Source organism: Micropterus salmoides, unplaced genomic scaffold (genome assembly GCF_014851395.1).
Source record: "Micropterus salmoides isolate LMB-PRFRI ecotype aquatic unplaced genomic scaffold, ASM1485139v1 Ms_hic_scaffold_13, whole genome shotgun sequence".
NCBI lineage: Eukaryota > Metazoa > Chordata > Actinopteri > Centrarchiformes > Centrarchidae > Micropterus > Micropterus salmoides.
In genome coordinates this window covers 26819364-26834991 of record NW_024040374.1, presented here as the reverse complement: position 1 = coordinate 26834991, position 15628 = coordinate 26819364, and the positions used below count along the sequence as shown (strand labels likewise).

Here is a 15628-nt window from a genome sequence, read left to right as displayed (position 1 = left end):
ATAATGCATGAATTATATTTCTCAGAAGGTGAACAGTTTGTTGCACTCCGTTATACTGTACAGTATAAATCAGTGAAGTAACATAAATGTTCTCTGAACCGGATGTGCAATGAAAACACGCCACATGTCCAAAAAGTGTGTGTGTGTGTGTGTGTGTGTGAGAGAGAGAGCGTGCATTCCAGTTCATCCCAGAGGTGATGGATGGGGTTGAGTTCAGGGCTCTGTGCAAGTTCCTCCACACCAAACCTTTTCTATATGGAGCTGCTTTGTTAGTTTTATCTAAAACATGATTGTATATTGTAGTAAAGACAGGGGACTGCTATTGTATACAGTAGCCCTTTTTCATTAAACAGTTATTAGTCATTTCATCCAAGAGCTGTTCCAGTGGCTTGATCAGTCTCATCGGTCACTAGAACAAAGCCATGTAATGAGAGTGCAGGTGACTGGAGGTTTCATGGTGAAAGAAAATTTCAGCCCTAACTGCTGCTCACGTGTCACATCGTCATAATGTACAGCACACAGCGGAACAAACACTTGCTTTTCATTTATCTGAAGTGTGCCACTATAAATCTGCTGTACTTTGCAAATTGAATTATTGCGGCTCCAGTTTATCACGCAGCCCAATCCTCCAATGCATTCATCCCACACTACACCCGTTACAACATTAATATATACGAACAGTGGGATAAGGAACAAGCAAGTGTAGTGACCAAAATGAGATTCAAGTCACTCACGTCTTTTGAAAAATAATACAACAGAGAAAGGACGGAGAGAATAAAAGAAGAATGGGGATGACTGAAGGAGTAAAGGCACGGTTACAGTTGTGTTGCTGCTTATGAAAAATTTTACCAGCGTTGCTCATTTGAGAGATGCTGTGCCATGACCTAACTGCTGTTGATACACACACACACAGTAAAACAGGAATCATAACTCTGTTACGGTTGTTTCAATGTCGTTTCTGCTGACAAGGTCCCAACAGAAAATGGCCTCTCCTGGCTGGTTTATGGTATCCACTGCTGAGGAAATTGCTTTGCTTTATTATGCCATAACAGTAAATTTACATATATATAAGAAAGGTGGGAACAAACTGGTTTATTTCTGAGTATATTTTTGGTTGTAAAGTATATTTCAGATGTTATAGCCAGTCCAAGTGGATTTTGGCAGTCTAGGTCGGTCTGCAGGTCGATCAGTCCACCGCTTTGGTGCACACTGAAATACATTTATGAAACAAATATTGGATGGATTGCCATGACATTTAACAGACATTCATGATCCCCAGAAGATGAATCCTACCGAATTTCCTCTAGCTTAACCACGTGGTTTACATTTGTGATTTTAGGTCAAATGTCTCAAGATCTGTTGGATAGATTGCCATACAATTTGTGCAGTTTTACCAGCCATAGTATTATTCTGCGAAATAGTCCAACATCTACAAAATGGAATATTTTTGGACGGACGATCACGGTCCACAAAGAATGAATCCAAATGACTTTGGTGATCTACCTGAAAATACATAATCATCAGCCTCTGCTGCACTTTGTATTTAGTGCTCATTTGTAGATGTTAGCATGCTAACACACTAAACTAAGATTGTCAACATGGCAAACATTTTATGTGCTAAATATAAGCATGTAAACATTGTTATTGTGAGCATGTTAGCATGCTCACACTAGCATTTAGCTCAAAGCACCGCTGTGCCTAAAAACAGCCTCATGATGAAGTATTGATTATTCAATTTTGGCTATTATCAAATAGAGTTTCGAGAAATCCTTTAATCCATCCCAATAAGGCAAACAAAATCCTTTGTGGGGGCATTTCATTTTTAAATCTTTTTCTCAACACGCCTCTTATTTTGTATTTATAAGCAAAAACAATGAATTGTTTTTAACACATTATAATTTAGTGTCGAGTCGATAAGGAGATTTCTTTGTCTGGAATTGTTATATAATGTCAGCAACTATAACACCTCCCATGATTCATCAGTAACCAATGTATAAACAGTTCATTAGTGATTGTCAGTAGAAGATTTTTTTTTTGTTAAGATATATCGTTCTAATTCCAAGGTCAGGAATGAAACCTCCAAGCTCAACACGTCTTCATGAGTCTCAAACACGTTTCTAAATAGTTCTAAACACGGCTGTGAATGATCTGTCCATGTATATAAACAATAAATGTTAATTATGGATTTGTTCATATGTCATTATATAGCTATGATTTATCAATTCATTATCTGTTTTTTTATACAGCTATGCATTAATAAACACTTCCAAATGTCCTTGTATCTTCTTACAACTACATTATAATGTGTAATAATAATAAATAATAATATAAATAATGTATTAATAGTTTATTCAGTGCTTAAAAATGCTAAATAGAAGGAGGTTTAAGGAGTTAGTTACCCATTAAGCCTTTGTTAAGTCAAATCTGTATCTGTATATGACACAGCAGAAGTGGATTTCCGCAGAGCCAGTACAGCAAAGCCAAATAGCAGCAGGTGAAGTCCTGATTGGTAATTACCAAACACACACTACTGAACATCAATTTTAAAGGAACATGCAAGAAATTCAAAATATCAAGCCCTCCCGGAACATTAGTGCTTTTGTTTGATCTGCGCTCCGTCAGGAGGCTGCACCCGGGTGCTGTTGAGCTGAGTGGACTTCTGATAGGCGGTGTCACTCCTACGCGCTGCGAGACGCTCAATCGAGCAGTGCAGATGGCGTGTTGCGAGCTGTGTTTGCCAACAGTTGTTGTTTTAGAGATACTATATACCCCTAATTCCGTCTTAGCTTAAGAGTATTTCACGTGCTCTACTCACTTCTTTAGGAAAGAACGAAAATAATCACAAGCTGTACCATTGTGTTTTGTATTTACCACACAAATAGGAAATGATAATGTTGTGTAAAGACTAACAAAACCAAACAGCGAGGCCAGAAATCACTGAGCAAAACACTGTTGACAATAAAGCCATGTAATTATTGTGAACTGAAAGAAAATATGCAGAGTCACAGTATGTACATTTCATTTCATGGAGAATTAAGAAATCTGAACATGAGATGTCTACAGAAATGAGTCTGCACTCAGTCCCCAATACAACATGCAGTATGAAAGGAAAAAAAGGCCATGTGAACTATTTGTATTGAATACGTGCTTCACAAAATCAATAAAATATTGTGACAGTGCTGACAACACAATGACAAAATAGTGAAATAGTGTAAACAGATCAGATATTGTTTACTGTAAAAGCCTTTTTCTACTGTCATGTGACACATACATTGCTGTTGGGTTTATGGCATGCTTTTTGAATACTGAAAAGCAATAGCAAATGGGTAATTCTTAATGTTAAAGAAGAACAGATATTTTGGGAAATACTCATTCTGTCTTGTCGAGAGCTAGATGAAAAAATTGGGACCACTCTTACGTCTGTATGCTCAATCTAAAGATACAGGCAGCAGCCAGTCGAGCTAGCTTAGCGCAAAGACAGGAAACAGCTAGCTAATTCTGTCCGAACAACAAACAAAACAAACGTCCTTAATCCAGACACACACACACACACAAATGCGAAAACAGCAAGTTGTGGAAATGTCTGTGTCCGGCAGAAATAGTTACAGCATGTAAAAGTGTCAATTTTCCATGTCTATTCATGTATGGATTAAACAAATGGGATTAAATGTGTTAATTAGTGAGCGTTAGATGTGCTGGTAGGAGGGTCATTTTCACCTGGACATAGCCTGGTTAGCTGTTTCCAGTCTTTATGCTAGGCTAAGATAACTGACTTAGTGGTATTGATCTTCTCATCTAAATCTCAGCAAGAAAGTAAATAAGCATACTTCCCAAAAGGCCCAAACAAATTCCTTGAAATTATGGCAGTGAATGACAGAATGACATCTTTATATAATGCTGGCATGGATTCCATTAGTCTCTCTCTTGCTAATAACTCGACTTGAATGCACATTAAAGTAATAGTTTGAGATTTTAGGAAATAGCTGTTAAGCTTAGCTAACTGGCTGCTGGCTATAGCCTCAACATTTAGCGTACATACATGAGAGTGGGATCAGTCCTCTCATCTAACTCATGGCAAGAAAGCTAATATGTTTATATCCCAACAGACTGAAACATTCCTTTAAGTTGGTTTCATTGCATATAATGTCCAGATCAGAGCTTGGCCTGTGTTTATATGAGCATATTTGTTCATATTTGTCTTTGTCAGCTGTTTTGTCATTAGCAATAAGTTGTATTACAGTGACCACATCTTATACTGAAATTCTGGGTACAGTTTTAATAACTGACCTAAAGCAGTGTACTGTAAACACAGCAAAGAGTCAGTAGCTCTACCCTTGAGATACAGTGTCCCAGGTCTTCACAGGGGTCAGAGCAGAGAGTAATTTACAGTCCACACAAGTCTTTGTAAAATACATGTTCTGTAGATAATCCCTTGTGTCTGTGCATATAACAGATGCACACTGTCTGAGTGATAGTTTTGTCATCAAAGTCTGCACTTGCTATGATAAAAAAAAAGTTCATGAGGATTTGACCATAATATGTTCCTTTCACAACAAAGTCTTCTCTCATTCGAAAATCAAAAATGAGACAGAGGTGGGTTTAAAAAACATCAGCGCATTAATTGACGTAGTAAAGCCAGTAGATTAAGTTGAATAGAGAGAAGCTGAATGGGAATATTATCCGTGACAATCTGTCAATAGCGTTCACATCAGTGAGGTCTGGGATTTTGATTTTGAGCTGTGAGGATCGTCTCCGCAGACGGGTTTTCTTAAGGTGTGCGCTCCTGTCCAGGCTGAGGCGGCCCGACTCGCGCGGCCCGCTCGCCTTCCTATACTGGATGCCCGAGTTGTCGAACACCATGGAGGTGGAGTTGAGGGTCTCGCTCACAGTGGTTGTGATCTCGTTTCCTCCCACCTCGTTGTGGATCTCCAAGGTTGTCAGCAAAATGTTCCCCTGGGAGTCCACCTAGGCACAACAGACAGGAGCGGTGTTAAAAACGGGCTGTGAGCTGAGGCTTCATTGACTGATGACACATGTGCAGCATGCGTCAGGCCCCGGGGCCGGCGTCTTCTAGCAGGCTGACAGATTGCAGCCTGGGAAACAGAGAGCCGGCCTTCAAAACCAGGTTTCCTGTCCCAAAGTTAAATCACTTCAAACAAATCAGCTCAAGGTTGTACGGGATTGCTCTAATACTAATGTCATGACAGCTATTGCTTCCCACACAAAGACATATAAATCATTCAGACCTATGTGGCAAAAATAGAAGCACAGGATGTATACAGCAATATAACAATGTGGTTACAAGACGTGAGAGGGGGTGACACAGTGATGTTTATCTTCTTACTCTGTCAATGTCAGTGCAAACTAATGACAGAAACCAGTCTATAAAATATGAACACTTTGAGATGCACCACTGACCTGCCTGATCATGTGTATGATGTCAAAACTTGCGCAAGTTCATTCTTATTCACTGATTATTTGCAGAGCCTACACATCATTGGACACAAAACTTATAAACAGTATTCTATCACATACTTTTTAACAGAGATAGACAACTTCCTATACCAGGTAAAATCCTCACCACAATTTTCGACTTGAATCCATAAAGCTGTCCATGAAGTGTTCAGCTTTGGAAATGGTCGCAACAAGTAACACTGAGTTAAACTGAAATACACTCCCTCATTACGCTTATGGAAAAAACAATGCTTCACTATATAGTGATGTATTGATGTTATAGCATGCTATATATCCCATCTCTCTAATAAAGGCAGGAATCTTAGGAATCTATGAGTGAGTCTGTGTTTGAACATCACTCGTGGTGGGTGTGTTGCTGTGGACCCAAGGCTGTGCAGTGTCGCATTTGGTTCAATCTGGACTCACGACCCGTTCGGAATTATTAAAATTTGAATAAACCACAGCAAGAGGGAGGAACACTCACAGGGCCGGGCTTATATGCTCCGATGTGGTAGTGTATTGTTGAAAACGGAGTGATTGTCATCACGCAGGTTTGATATACGTTAGTACCGAATGTGTTGAAACAGAGTTGTAAGAATGTAATGTTCTAAGGACGCGCTGAATATCTGGCCTATACCTATTTTGTCGTTTTGTTTCAGTGTTACTAATGCTGTGGGTGAAACCAACGTGAGACGCACATTCTGATCTAAAAAGCGCAGGGAGGTGTCACATTGGCCCCTGTGAACGGGCACTGCACTAGTTTATTTAAATATGGAACTTTTGTTATCATTGAGACACCTGCAACAGGAATATGACCTTCCTTTCCCCCACAGATTAAGATATTTTCACGTAAGACAGTTGATTTTTATTCTAAATAATGGGGAAGATATTCATATATTTATGTATATACATTTATTAAAATACATACATTCTCTGAGCAATGCTTGGGGTTTAATAGCAACACTGCTGCCAAATAAAAACGGAGAGAAGATGCTTTTTTCCCCTGTGACCTTCAAACAGGCATAAATATTTTATCCCAGTGCATACATCATGACACATCGCCAAATCCTTGACTTTGTTTATCAAATACTAATAGACATACTAGTTGTGTATGTTGTATGATGTAATAAAGACAAAACAAAGATTAAAATCCTTCCTTATGGAGTGGTTTGTTTGCCTTTTCTGTACATGATGTTAGGGCCACAAACACATAGAGACAATACAAAGGTAAATACCACAGAGGAAGAGGGAATGTAAAGAGGAATATATATACTTGCACAGTATGTGATGGTGATTGTGACAGAAATGGCTTGTTGAGATTAAGCATGTTGTTTTGTTAAATGAGGAGGTCAAACTTTGCCCTGCAGCAGCAAAGTTTCAGTGGAAGTTTCACAGATGTGACACAACAGGCAGTGACAGACACTCACCCCTCGTGAGTGACGGCGCCCTTGTACCTGATTGGACTGTTTAACAGACGAAGACTTGCAATTGCTTCCTTCCAGAATGGACTAGCCAGGAGAAACACAAACAGAAACCTGTTTTGTCTGAGCTTTGGTCAGGTGTTAGCTGAGCTCCACAATCAGGAGGCAGAGAATCACAGCTGGCACAAACGTCTCACAAAGGACTATGGGAGAATCAAGTTGTTCGACTGTATGGACCCGACAAGTTCAGTGTCAAGTTGAAATAATTTGATCAAAGGGAGATTTCATTTTTACCAAAATGCACATGATATGTGATGAAAATAAATAAAAATCTGTAATCCAACCATCATTTTCCTTTCCATGTTTAAAAATACAGAGGCTAATTTTCTTATGACTGAATGATTGCAATATACTATTTGAAGCTGAGGACAAAAATTAAATATCATTATATATAATTATACTATTGATATGGACATGTATTCCATGGCTTTAAAGAATTGCTTGACTGCAGCAGAAAAGGTTGACTTTGCATTGCTGTCATCCACAGTGACTTATGACCACTGGGGGAGCACAACACTGAGAATAAAGATTTGCTTAGTTAGTGCAGTTAGTTAAAATGTTGCTTACAGCTCTTAAAACACAGTGGCCCACTGAACCTGCGAAATGACAAGTGTGACTTGATTCTCTGGTGTTTGGGAATGATTCTCACCTTGGGTCTATCAAATTTTTCCCGGTCATTTGCCTTCTGTGCCTTCTCAGCAAGCTTCTTCTGCATCTGAGGACCTCTTCCAAAGAAGATGTAGTTGACGAAGGCATATTCCAGCAGAGCCAGGAAGACAAACACAAAGCAGCCCATCAGGTACATGTCTATAGCTTTGACGTAGGGGATCTTGGGCAGAGTCTCTCTTAAATGGGTGTTGATGGTTGTCATGGTCAGGACAGTGGTGATCCCTGGAAGAAAAAAAAGAAATACCTGAATTGGAATCACCATGTTGCTCATTTAAAACAATACAACTGGCCTGAAACTGCATGGTCATGAAAAAGAAGTGAAGTGACGCTGAATTTCAGCACAAACTTGATGTTAAAGCATAAGACAATTATTCAGTGACAGTTTTCTAAAACACACAGGACCAGGAGCTGGTTAGATCTATTACCGAATGTCTTAACTTACTTATGTCACTGTTGCCAACACATTTTCAGGGAAAGTTGCTATTATTTTTATTGTTAAATATAAACCCAATGCATTTTTACATCATATTTTATATTTTATGTAGTAAAACCTATGATGAAACCACACATGAACAGACACATTAAAGTTGCCTGTTCAATATAGCTTAATGCTAACTAGGTAGTGCTGACTGTATCTGGCTATTGAGCTGAGCCGTCGCTAATGCTGACGTCACTCACAATGCACTTTTGTAGCAGGGCAGAAAGATCGCGTGTTTTGACTGAGTGTGTGACAGAGAAAATAATTTTTGTGTCATTTAGATGGGAAATGTGTGCGTTTTAAGAATTACAGTAGCTCATAAAAGTAGCTAAATTTGCTGCTAGGTGTCTTTTAAAAGATAAAGTTGCCCGGTCAGTCTGAAAGGTTGCTAAATCTAGCAACAAAAGTGCTTGGCATCAATGTCAGTATCTTTTGTTGATGAAAAATGTGGTTTAAGATGACTGACAGAATAGCCTTTTCAATGTCTAGAATTGAGTTATTATTTCAGACATATATAATTTAGTTCTGTCATGTAATCTATTGTTGTGTTACTAATCTCAGTATAACAGCCTGTGCTTTATCAGTGCAATGACTTTTCTTACCTTTTAATGGACAAAGAATTATGTTGTTAGCCTTGTTACTGGTGTTTGAGTGAATGTGTGTAAATGTCACTGACTCATACTTACATACATAATATTCAAGAACAACCTGGTTGATGCCTGACTTCCCATATTGAAAAACACACACTGTATTCCTTCACTTTTAGATTCCCCTTTATGCACAAAATCAGTCACACAAAAGGTTATGGGTACTTTATGATGTCCAACAAATACTGTACATGGTTGTTGCTGTTACCGATGTATAAAGACAGACGGATATGGCGCTACAAGTGAATTGTTCAGATGAAAGTTCCTGGGTGCATCTTCTTGGAAAGTTTGATTTAACTTGGCTTTGATAGGCAGAAACTGCTCCCCTATATAGTTTACTGCTCATGTAGCATACAACGAGTGAACAGACTCAGCAAATACACAATAAACAGCAGTGTAGTAATTCTCTCGATAATGTGCACCATCAACAATAAATTTGTCTGTGTTGTTTTTGTATGTCCTGGATTGCTCACCAATCTGGACGGTGTGTCTATTTCTGTCGACTCAGGCTTACATAATTAAACCAAAAATGTTGCACTGTACAGTACTGCATGTGTGGGGGTGTCAAGAGCATTGTGGGCTTATGGCATCGATTGCATTTTGCAGAACAAAGGGAAGAGCTAGAATCTAAACTCTGAACTTAGAGGAGAGCGTTACTCAACAGATCACTGAAATATTTTCAGTACTGCAGAGTTTACTGTTGTCTTTGACATTACATCAGTAAAAACTAGACAGATTAAGAAATGATAATCACAGATGACATCTTGTAGATGATTTCTTACTGCTAAACCCCTCCCCCAAACAGCGATTGTCCAATTATAGCCATAACTAAGCACAGTAGCTTTGTCAAGCTTTAGATTTTATTTTGCTTGTTAAAGGAATGTGCATGGGGCTGGACCAGTGGCAACCCCCGGGTCTGAAAAGTAAAGCCAATGCTGAAGTGCCTTAAACCTGCATTCTTTCTAATGACCAGACTTTAATACAATCTAAGGGGCTGGAGTAAGAGTGATATTTGGCTTTTAAAGGGTTTGGCTAGTGGTATTGTTTACAACGGCAAAGTTTAAAGATAAACAGTGCCTATCAGCTGTAATGTAGTGTACACTGCAATCCATAGCATGTCCAGCTAAATAGATTACTACCTACAGAGTATTACTTTGAAGGCCAAGGAGGACATCACGGTTATAGGTTACGTTAAAAAAGTCCCTTGCACATACATATCAAGACTGCCAATATCAAGTCTCAATACACTGTATTATTTCGCCACTGTGTAGAAGCTAATACGGCATGCTATTTGCACGATATCAGACAGAATTGTCTACTTGTTACACTGACGTGTGGCAGGGGGGTTCGATTTTCTTCTAACTAATCATATCCGCATGAATCTAACATCATTTTAAGTCAACACTAGGGCTGGAACGATTTATCGATTAAATCGATAAAATCGATTAATCGATTAAATCGATAAAATCGATTAATAAATTGCTTCGACACAAATTCTTTGCATCGATGCTTCGTTTAATCCATGTAACTATACAGCACAGTGTTTCGCACGGACATTTATTACTGTCACACATCGCGTTTACGCTGTGAACACGACAGGATTATAATGTAGCCGTTTGCAAAGTGGAGGAAGAGAGAGAAAATGGCGAGGGACAAAGAAGAAAGTGTCCAAAGCATGTTATTATTTCATGCTAAACAAAACAACAACTCTCTCTGTGTCACAGTCTGTCCACCATAAAACGAAACTTATGTCGCCTTGGCAACACCACGACGGCAGCTGAACAAAAAGGTGTTCTGCCAGCGGACCACAGACAAGGTAACAGTAACAGCAACTTTAGCAATTAACTGAAATCCTGATTGATTGTTGAGTTGAAGGCTAGCCAAAGTAAGCAGCAGTCCTCAGCTGAAAATGTGAACAAGTGCGTTTGTTGTTCTCCTTATAGGGCCGTGAGTTGTGACTTCACAGTCAGGAGTTAACTGCGTGTCGGGGAGCTGCACCTTTTAACTCCCCTCCCTCTCTCTGTAGCTCAGACAATCCCTACTATCTGCATGTGCTAATCCATCCTTCACCCATATTCTTTGTCTGTATAACAAACAACAGCTGTTTCGTGTGCAGGATCGCTTCATTTCCATTATCACATTTCACCTGTGTTTTCTTGACAAAACATGGTTTGGAGACCAGCTTCGGGTGACACAGCTGCTGTCAGCTCCTGTAGTGGGTGTGTGTCCCTGTCACCGATCAGTCACGTAGTGTGAACACCACACGACTTAAAGACTGCCGTGATGACGGCAGGTTGTGTAAACTGCACGGCCATCGGCCGATGCTTAAAGTTGTGTAGGCTGCACGATCCTTTAGTATAACTTGGTGATGTGTTAGATAACTAAGGGTGATGTGTGTGTTTGTAAAGCGGCTGTCAAGTAGTTGGTCTGATGTTTGCTGTATGACACAGTATGAATTTACGAAAGGACTAATAAATATCTATCACCTATAAACGTGCACAGCTGATCCCGGTTGCCCCGGCCTTTCTGTGTGGAGTTTGCATGTTCTCCCCGTGTCTGCGTGGCTTCTCTCCGGGTGCTCCAGCTTCCTCCCACTGTCCAAAGGCATGCGGCCTCGGTTGATTGGTGACCCCAAATTGTCCTTAGGTGTGAGTGTGGCTGGTTGTTTGTCTGTGTGGCCCTGCAATGGATTGGCGACTTGTCCTGGGTGTAATCGTCATTATTTAGAAAAATAGCTTCCCTATGTTCCACTGCTCTTGAAGGCTGATTGGTACCCCTGCAAATTTAGTTTTCCTTGGGATACTCATACCACCATAATGGTAGAATGAATAGAAATCTACAGTGAATCATCACATAGAAAAGTAATTGAATTTGGATAATACAGTAATGCTTTCTAACTTCCTCAGACAGTGGTCTTGAGGAGGTGTTAGCCCTGAACAGGTCTGACCCTGCGGAGGTGCCACCAAATCTAGCTGCTCTCCAGGCCCCTCAAAATGTGCTACATTCATCTTAAAATCACAGTGACTACACAAAGCAGAAATTTAATGAATGCTGCAATGACGTGCTCTTTCTTACACATTCAGTGCTTTGTGTGCATAGATGCTAGCTGAGGATTTCCATTAAGGCAAATATAGCCCAACACTGTAGTTTGTACTTTGCTCCACTGTAAAAACCCCATCAATGCAGTTATAGATGGTAGGGTGTTTTCCAGCCTCGTATTCATTTCCGTCCCAGAGGCCAGTGGAAAGTGTGAGTCTTAGATCCAGTTCTGTCTCCTATTACACCACAGAGCAGCAGCCCTAAGCAGACTGAAAGGAACACACAGCCACGATAAAAAGTTCATTCAGAATTTTGAATGCCGCGTGTGGTGCTGGCTGAAGAGCTGCAACACAACATATTATCACTTTGTTAAGTTATTGTGGCAAAACTGTTGCTTATTTATACATCCAGCAGACACCGAGCAACACTAGCATTCATTTTGAGTTGCGTTTCTGACCCCCTTGATGTATAAAAGTCCAATATCCACTCTCCTTTAGTTCTGTTTTGGTCTCTAGCTGGTCGCAAACTGTGTCTGTCTGCTGTCTGGTGCTGAGAAGGTAGTGTACAGTGGGTATACAGCATGCAGGTAACAGCTGCTTTCTGTAGGTTGATGAGAGTGAACTAAACATAAAGTTGCAGGCCAAAACCAAAACTTAGTCAACATTCCCGAATATACCAAATTGGAAAGGTCAGATCCCGTGCTGATGTCCTCTGCTAGCCAACGTCCGACCTGTAATCGTCTAAGGTCACAGTACGGTAATTAAATGAACTTGATCTCTCAACAAACTCTTCATCTACTACAGCGTCTCTGAGGGGGAAGACAGGACATCAATCATAAATATATCTCACATAACAACACAGTCACATCTTCTGCCATGTAGCCGTTCATTCAGAACATCCCCATTACCTCCCACTTGCATGCCATCTCCTTCTTTTCTTTCTACCTTCAGTTTTTAATCTGTCTATTACTACCTGTGTGAGTGTGATGGTGTGCAATGATAGTAAAGTCTAGGCAAATTGCTGGTTTGAGTGTTTAGGAAAGAGGAAAGTGGGCACACTTTGGACTTGGTAATCTCCAAGGGTCTGAACATTTCCAAGGTTGTGGTGACTGATGTTGCTCTCTCTGATCATTCCTGTGTTTTCTTTGAGAGTTATATCTGCGTGCACAAAAATGTACAAACAGAGGTAATATCGGCATATCACTGAAAACACTAGTGAAAAATGTATTGAGGCTTTCTCCCCAGCTCCTGCCCTCCCATGGGTCTCAGACAATGAGCTTGTAGATAATTTCAATTCTAAAATTACAAATGTTATTGATGCCATTGCACCAGCCAAGGTGAAGGTGGTCTCTGGTAAGAGAAATGCCACGCTGGTTAGAACTCAAAAATGAGAGTGTAGAAAAGATGAACGCAGGTGGCGGAAAACAAATCTCCAGGTTCATTATGACATCTATAAAGAGAGACTTCGCATTTATAATTTAGAACTGAGAAATGCAAGGCGGTCTTCTTCTCTGACGTCATCACCAAAAACACTAATAATTCACGTGCCTTGTTTGCTACTGTCGACAGGCTAACCAACCCTCCTGTAGACTCTGAACTTCTATCCACCAGGGCCTGCTATGAATTTGCTTCATTCTTCACAGACAAAATTCAAACAATTAGACAAACAATCAGTGCCTCCATATCAATAACAGGATATGTCTTGTCCCTGTGTCCACTTAAAAAACAATGCATATAGCATGAGACAATTTGATTCTATTAACCATAAAAACCTGGAGAACATACTAAAACATCTGAAATCTTCATCATGCTGCCTTGATATTCTGCCAACAGGGTTTTTCAAAAATGTTTCTAAATGCATGGACTCAGATCTACTACAAATTGTCACAAGCCCTGAAAACTGCAGTCATTAAGCCACTCTTAAAAAAGAGCAATCTAAACAGGTCACTAATGAGCAATAGTAGGCCCATATCAAATCTCCCATTTTTAAGTAAAATCATTGAAAAGGCTGTTTTTCAACAGCTTAGTGCTTTCTTGGCACTAAATAACTGTTTTGATGTCTTCCAATCAGGATTTCGACCACACCACAGCCCTGAGACAGCTCTAGTTAAGGTCTTCAATGTCATCCATTTAAACATTGGCAGAATTTCAGTCTTAGTATTATTGGATCTCAGTGCTGCATTCGACACGGTTGATCACAACATATTACTAGACAGACTTGAAAATTGGGTTGGACTTTCTGGCACAGTACTAAACTGGTTTTAATCCTACTTAAAAGACAGGGACTACTTTGTGTCTATAGGTAATCACACATCTGAACTAACAAAAATGACGTGGAGTTCCCCAAGGCTCCATTCTGGGGCCTCTTTTGTTTAACATTTACATACTTCCACTGGCTCAGATTATGAAATACAACAAAATATGTTACCATAATTATGCAGATGACACACAGATTTACATAACGATATCACCAGGGGACTATGATCCCATACAAGCACTGAGTAACTGTATTGAGCAGGTCAACGATTGGATGTGCCAGAATTTTCTTCAATAAAACAAGGATAAAACTGAAGTTATTGTTTTTGGAGCCAAGGAAGAACAATTGAAAGTCAGTGCTCAGCTTCAATCTGTAACGTTAAGAACCACAAATCAAGCCAGACATCTTGGTGTAGTCATGGACTCAGACCTGAATTTGAGGAGCCACATTAAGACAATTACAAAGTCAGCCTACTATCACCTGAAGAATATATCAAGGATTAAAGGACTTATGTCTCAGCAAGACCTGGAAAAGCCTATCTATGCATTTATCTTCAGTCGACTCGACTGTTGTAACGGTGTCTTTACAGGGCTCCCTAAGAAATCCATCAGACAGCTGCAGCTGATTCAGAACGCTGCTGCCCGAGTCCTCACTAAGACCAAAAAGGTGGATCACATCACTCCAGTTCTGAGGTCTTTACATTGGCTTCCTGTATGTCAAATAATTTATTTCAAAATCCTGCTGTTAGTTTATAAAGCACTAAATGGTTTAGGGCCAAAATACATTTCTGATCTTCTGCTTCGTTATGAACCATCCAGACCTCTCAGGTCGTCTGGGACAGGTCTGCTTTCTGTCCTCAGAGTCAAAACTAAACAAGGAGAAGCAGTGTAGCTACACACACACACACTACAGGAGCAGACTAGCTAGAGAGAGTAGATTAAGTGTACTTCTCTGTTTATTCTCTTTTCAAAATAATTGAAACTCAATTATTTGCTCAACCCCTCAGCCTGTTTTTATTTTCCATTTAACTCTTTTAACCCTGATTGTACACTGCACTGTAACTTTTACTGTCCTGTTTTACCCTGTTTTAATGTGTATTGTTTTTTGTAAGAAATATTGTGATTTGGCTTAATTGTGGTCTCAAGTCACTGCAGACGTTTTCTATATTAAAACAGAACACGATGTTTCTCTGACCATAGCCTGCTCAGGGATTTAAATATAGGCTATAACAATGTAATTACCTCTCAAATATGCTTGAAAATGTACTGTGAAATAATCTGTGTCTGTGAAATAATTTGCCATTGATAATTGATAAATTCTATAAATACAAGTGATCATCCATTCATTACTGCTTAGGCTTATGATTGTGTTGATTTGTTAATGTAGGCTGGCTAAATCGGATGTTTGATAGTTAGAGAAATCAGTGTAACAACAGGAACACAATATAGACTGCTTCAGGCTAAATGATGCGCTGCACTGAGGCCATCTTGCAACAATGAGGCAATGGATAGTTTTGTACTTTTCAAGGAAAACGAGAAAATTGACCCAATTTTGCATTTTGGAGTAATGGAAACTGGATTTTGTGTGTTTGAGTCACTATATGA

General features: G+C 39.7%; 1 protein-coding gene across 1 annotated transcript in view; it reads right to left on the bottom strand.

Annotated features, from left to right (window-relative positions):
- Positions 1 to 2889: 2889 nt before the first annotated feature.
- The window catches only part of gabrb3 (gamma-aminobutyric acid type A receptor subunit beta3), a 36658-nt gene continuing 23919 nt past the window's right edge, over positions 2890 to 15628 (bottom strand). Inside the window, exons 8-9 of the mRNA XM_038716648.1 lie at positions 7585 to 7826; positions 2890 to 4965 (exon numbers count right to left, since the gene is read on the bottom strand). Coding sequence (XP_038572576.1) covers positions 4618 to 4965; positions 7585 to 7826 — 590 coding nt within the window. The 3' untranslated portion in view covers positions 2890 to 4617. The remainder of the gene's footprint in view (positions 4966 to 7584; positions 7827 to 15628) is intronic.